General features: G+C 35.4%; 1 protein-coding gene across 1 annotated transcript; it reads left to right on the top strand.

Annotated features, from left to right (window-relative positions):
• The first annotated feature begins 1909 nt into the window (after positions 1-1909).
• Positions 1910-3932, top strand: LOC131995963 (uncharacterized). The gene is made up of 2 exons (XM_059365308.1): positions 1910-3727; positions 3783-3932. The coding sequence occupies exons 1-2, from the start codon at positions 1910-1912 to the stop codon at positions 3930-3932; spliced, it is 1968 nt and encodes a 655-aa protein (XP_059221291.1).
• The last annotated feature ends 2159 nt before the right edge of the window (positions 3933-6091 follow it).

Raw genomic sequence — 6091 nt, forward strand, 5'->3', positions numbered from 1 at the left:
ATTTCACACATAGCTGTCTCTAAATATGATACTCTTTCAATTACATTGTTTAAGTCCACTCTCATTTCGGTTTTTTATACCCTCCACCATAAGATGGGGGGTATACTAATTTCATCATTCTGTTTGTAACTACTCGAAATATTCGTCTGAGACCCCATAAAGTATATATATTCTTGATCGTCGCGACATTTTATGTCGATCTAGCCATGTCCGTCCGTCTGTCCGTCCGTCCGTCCGTCCGTCTGTCTGTCGAAAGCACGCTAACTTCCGAAGGAGTAAAGCTAGCCGCTTGAAATTTTGCACAAACACTTCTTATTAGTGTAGGTCGGTTGGTATTGTAAATGGGCCATATCGGTCCATGTTTTGATATAGCTGCCATATAAACCGATCTTGGGTCTTGACTTCTTGAGCCTCTAGAGTGCGCAATTCTTATCCGATTGGAATGAAATTTTGCATGACGTGTTTTGCTATGATATCCAATATCTGTGCCAAGTATGGTTCAAATCGGTCCATAACCTAATATAGCTGCCATATAAACCGAAAATAGATAGATAGTTGTTGAAACGAGACAGACGTGTTTGTGTGCGGCTCCAAAAAGATCACCAAATTGCAGCAGTATCTGGAACTTTATTTACCTTGAGGCACATTGAAACGGATAGCGTATAATTTTTAGTGGACTTTTATTTGTTGGCAAGAGGATAAACGCGGTGAATATAACCAAATATCACTATTTAAAATTTTATATTCGCAAATTACACTGGAAAGACACATTGCACTTTTCACTCAAATCTATTATTTACAACAAAAATCAGCTGTTCTCTGTCAAACACAATACTGGTTGGATGTTGACAGTGTTGCCACTTAAGCTCAAAAAAACATCAGCTGAGTGTACTAAAAAACAGAGTTGCCAAGTAACAACAGAAATATAGCATTGCCAACTAAGATTACATTTAAAAATGTCTCAAACGCCCGTTAAAACAGATTCTGTTCAAATGTCTCACTCGGCCAAAAGAATGCTAGTTGATACTTCTCCGGAAGATGTAAATTCGACTGAATCGCAGAAACTAGTTGGAAATGTACAATTGTCAGAGTTAATGAAAATGATGCAACTGTCAATGGAAGCTGTAATGGAGAATAAGCTGCAAAATGTAGCAACGAAAAGTGATATTGCTGAAATTAAGAATCACATAGCTGATATCGATGACAAATTCAAAGAGCTTAAAGCTGAAAACGATGCCATGCGATCAGAAATTGCTGAATTGAAAGCAGACAAAGAAAAAGGCCAAGAACAGATTCTCCGTTTAGTAGAGCAGAGTAAACGTAAAAATCTATTTGTCAAAGGTATTATGATGAAAGGTTCCCCAAAACGATCCGTAGAATATTTTTTTAAAAACACATTAAAGCTAGCTGATGTTAAAGTAATATCAGCCCGGGCTATATACTCATCAAGAAATAAAATAAATACGATCGTAGAAATGCAAGACGAAGAAATGGTGAGACAAGTACTTAAAAATACCAACAAATTAGCCGGTACTAATATTATAATCGAAAAAGATTTGAGTGAAAGAAGGCAGCAAAACAAAAAGGTCTTATTCCAACTGAAGACTGAAATACTTGGAATCGACAAAACACACAAAGTTTTTGTAAGAAATGACTCCATAAAGATTGGGACAAAATGGATGTCATGGTCAAGGACCGGAGAGTTAATGTGTGGAAAGAACAAAGCTGACGCGGAACTAAAAGATTTATATGGCGATAAGTTTAGTGCATTAGATCTTAGCTATAATAACTTATTAAGCAAAATTAATCAAAAAAACTAAGTATAAGCAATGTAGATAAAAGCCAAACTGTAACTGAGGATCGTTTTTTAAATATTTTGTCATATAATGTACATGGGCTAGAAAACAAAATGCTATACGTAGACTTTTTTAAGTATATAAACAGTTTTGATATATTTTTTCTCTTGGAAACTCATATTTGCGCGGATAAATGTGAAAAATTTAGTAAATACTTTGGCGATTTTGAATTAGTTTGGCACTATGCTGCAAGAAATTCACGGTTTGGAAGAGGAATTGGTGGTTGTTTAATCGGAATAAGGAAGGATCTGAAAAAGTTTGGTGTTCAACATACACATACAACTGAACAAGGAATAAACGTAATAAAGATTATTATTAATGGCTTAAAATTTAACATCATACCAATGTACATGAGATTACAAACTTGGAAAGAAGAATTCTTAAAAATCGACTCTATACTCAGGGAATGTAGCATTGAAAATCCCATAATAATTGGCGACTTGAACGTGAGAATTGGATCATTGCAAAAAAACATCGATGAAATTTTTAAGGAGACATTTCATGCTGGTCTTGAGGAAAGGAGATCAAAAGATGCGGAAATAAATTCAAGAGGAAGAGACTTCTTGAAGCTTTGTTATGACCACGGGCTGGTAATTGCAAATGGAATGACAAATGGCGATGAAATTGGAGAATTCACCTTTGTAAGTACAGTTGGAACGTCGGTCAATGATATATGTGCGATCTCACAAGAACTTTTGTCGAGAGTACACAGATTTACAGTTGGGAATAAAATCTGGTCAGATCACATGCCAATAATTTTATCGATGATATATAGAAGTGAAAATATACCGGAAAAACTCAATACACTGTTACCAAAGCTTAACTGGGATAATCGCAAATATTTTGAATACCAGAATGAAATAAACAAAATCCTTACAACGCGCAGACAACTCTCCCCTTATTCATTCTCCGAAATAGCGGAAATAATACAAGAAGCACATCGATCTATAGCTACGACAACAATGACATTTTCAGGTCGTGAAAAATGGTTCAACGTTACATGTTTTAACGCAAGGAAAAAATCTTTTGAATATTTGGATAAATTTAGAAAGTACGCTAGTCGTGAAAATAGAGAAAAGTATGTATACTTTAACAAACGGTATAAAGAAATTTGTGAAAATGCCAAAGCCCAATATAATAACAGATTGGAAAGAAAGATAGACGAGGTGAAAGATTCTCATGATTGGTGGAAGATCGTTAGGGAGCTGAGAAACGAAGAAAGGTGTGGTAGCATACCCGTGAAAACGGAGGACTTAAAGAATTATTTCCAACAACTGCTAACCCACACAAAAAATTTTCCAGATATTCATTACGCCTATATACACTGGAGAGATGATGACTTGGATAGGGAAATATGTTTGATGGAAGTTAAAAAGGCCTTAGGCAAAGCAAAGCTAAATAAAGCACCAGGAGAAGATCGTGTGCCATACGAATTTTATAAATACGCAACTGATGAATTGCTACAAGAAATAACATGTACTTGCAACGTTATTTTCGAAAAAGGAGAAGTAGACAAGTCGTTCGTTAGAAGCATTATTTACCCAATATTTAAAAAAGGTGACAAAACTCTTCCCAATAACTACCGTGGAATATCATTCATGAATTGCTTACCAAAAGTGATGATGGGTATTGTCAAAGATCGACTGGCTAATTGGTCAGAAAAACATGGAAAAATAAATGAATATCAAGCTGGATTTCGTAAAAATTACTCTACCGTTGATAATTTGTTCAACTTATCCTCAATAATACACTTAAACTGGCACAAAAACAAAAAAACCTATGCTTTCTTCGTAGATTTTAAAGCTGCGTTTGACCGAGTATCTCGAAAAGCCATGATATACAAACTTCATACCATAGGAGTATCAACAAAAGTAGTTAACTTTATTGAAAAAATATATGAAGAAACTAATTTTTCTGTATGGACAGGCCAGGAACTCTCCAGTGATTTTAATACAACCACAGGTGTTAAACAGGGCTGCTTATTATCTCCTCTCCTATTTGCTTTGTACCTCAATGACCTACATGAATACATTGGTGGTGGTACCACAGTGGATGATCAAAATATTCGACTTCTGATGTATGCCGATGATATCGTCATCCTAGCTGACGAAATAGACGTGATGCAGCGTATGATACAAAAACTGGAGGAATATTGCAAAATATGGAACATGGAGGTTAACATGGAGAAATCAAAAATAATGGTATTTCGGAAGGGAGGAAAGCTTTCGAGTAAGGAAAAGTGGCTGTATAATGGAACAGAGATCTCAATTACATCGGAATATTCTTACCTGGGGTTGACATTTACACCTAAACTCTCACTCCGGAAACAAATACAGGAGAGAAATCAATTAGCCAAAAATAGCATCAACACCACTTGGAATTGTTTCTTATCAAAACCTAATGTGTCCATAAAAACAAAATGGAAACTCTTCTTGGCCATTAGTAGGTCTATACAATCATATGGATCACAAATATGGGGGTTTTCTCACTTTGATGAAGTTGACCAACTGACACTATATTTTTTAAAGAAGGTATTAAAAATGCCAAGTTTTACTCCAACGTACATAATGATGTTAGAGACTGGTGTCGAAAACGGGCATATATACACTTTGAACAACCATCTTAACTATATAACGAGAATTTTGTATGATTACAAAGATGATAGGCTACCTAAAATACTAGCCAAAAAAGTGATGAGACACGAAATATTTTGGAAAACGCATATAAATTCTTTAACTCTGCAAAATAGTACAGAAGCTTTCACGCCAAATCTGTCAAAACAATGTTGGTTACAAAACATTCAAAATCTCCTCCAAAACATACGTGCAACAAAAACAAATGATGCACTTTCAAACGCAAATAATACACACCGCTTCTACAGTAAGCTCCAACCTACTTTTGGGGGATTATACTTTGTCGAACCCTTGAGGCAGGACGAACTGATGTGGATATTAAAAGCTCGAAGTGGGATGTTTTCATTAAATTCCAACAGGTTCCAAACAAATTCAAATCCAATATGTTCAATGTGTAATACAGTTGAAATAGAAAACATTCAACATTTCCTGGGTCGATGCCCAGCTCTCAAAGAATTCCGATTAATGTTCTTCCAAATGCCCATAATTAATGAATCTGATTTAATAAATATTCTCAATGGAAATGTTATACACTGGAAAAGTTTAGCCAGTTATCTAAAAACTTGTATGTTATATAGAAACCAGTTATTGTCTGAATTTAATATATAAAAGAAAGGAAAAACAAACTCGTAAATCTCTAGTATATACACTATATTTTAATAATGGACAGACGACCGAAGGTCAATGTCAAGAAAATATATACTCAATTTATTCTTTTAGAATGCTATGTTTATATTGCTATATTTATATGAAAACATTAATGAAATTAATAAAGAATACTACTACTATAAACCGATCTTGGGTCTTGACTTCTTGAGCCTCTAGCGTGCGCAATTCTTATCCGATTGAAATGAAATTTTGCATGACGTGTTTTGCTATGATATCCAATATCTGTGCCAAGTATGGTTCAAATCGGTCCATAACCTAATATAGCTGCCATATAAACCGATCTTGGGTCTTGACTTCTTGAGCCTCTAGCGTGCGCAATTCTTATCCGATTGAAATGAAATTTTGCACGACATGTTTTGTTATTATATCCAACAACTGTGCCAAGTATGGTTCAAATCGGTCCATAACCGGATATAGCTGCCATATAAACCGATCTTGGGTCTTGACTTCTTGAGCCTCTAGAGGGCGCAATTCTTATCCGATTGGAATGGATTTTTGCACGAAGTATTTCTTTATGATATCCAACTACTGTGCCAAGTATGGTTGAAATCGGTCTATAACCTGATATAGCTGTCATATAAACGGATCTGGGGATTTGACTTCTTGAGCTTCTAGAGGGCGCAATTCCTATCCGATTTGGCTGAAATTTTACATGACGTATTTTATTTTTACTTTCAACAACTGTGTCAAATAAGGTTCAAATCGGTTCATAACCAGATATAGCTGCCATATAAACCCATCTGGGATCTTGACTTCTTGACCCCTAGAGGTCGCAATTATTATCCGATATGCCTGAAATTTTGTACGATGGATCGTCTCATGACCATCAACAAACGTGTTTATTATGGTCTGAATCGGTCTATAACCCGATATAGATCCCATATAAATCGTTCTCTCTATTTGACTTCGTGAGCCCCAATGGGCGCAATTCTT

Source organism: Stomoxys calcitrans, chromosome 1 (genome assembly GCF_963082655.1).
Source record: "Stomoxys calcitrans chromosome 1, idStoCalc2.1, whole genome shotgun sequence".
Lineage (NCBI taxonomy): Eukaryota > Metazoa > Arthropoda > Insecta > Diptera > Muscidae > Stomoxys > Stomoxys calcitrans.

Coding starts and splice junctions, on each gene's coding strand:
- LOC131995963 (XM_059365308.1), top strand. CDS start 1,910: ATGCTATACGTAGACTTTTTTAAGTATATAAACAGTTTTGATATATTT. Junction 3,728..3,782: donor CCATAGGAGTATCAACAAAA/GTAGTTAACTTT, acceptor CTGTATGGACAG/GCCAGGAACTCTCCAGTGAT.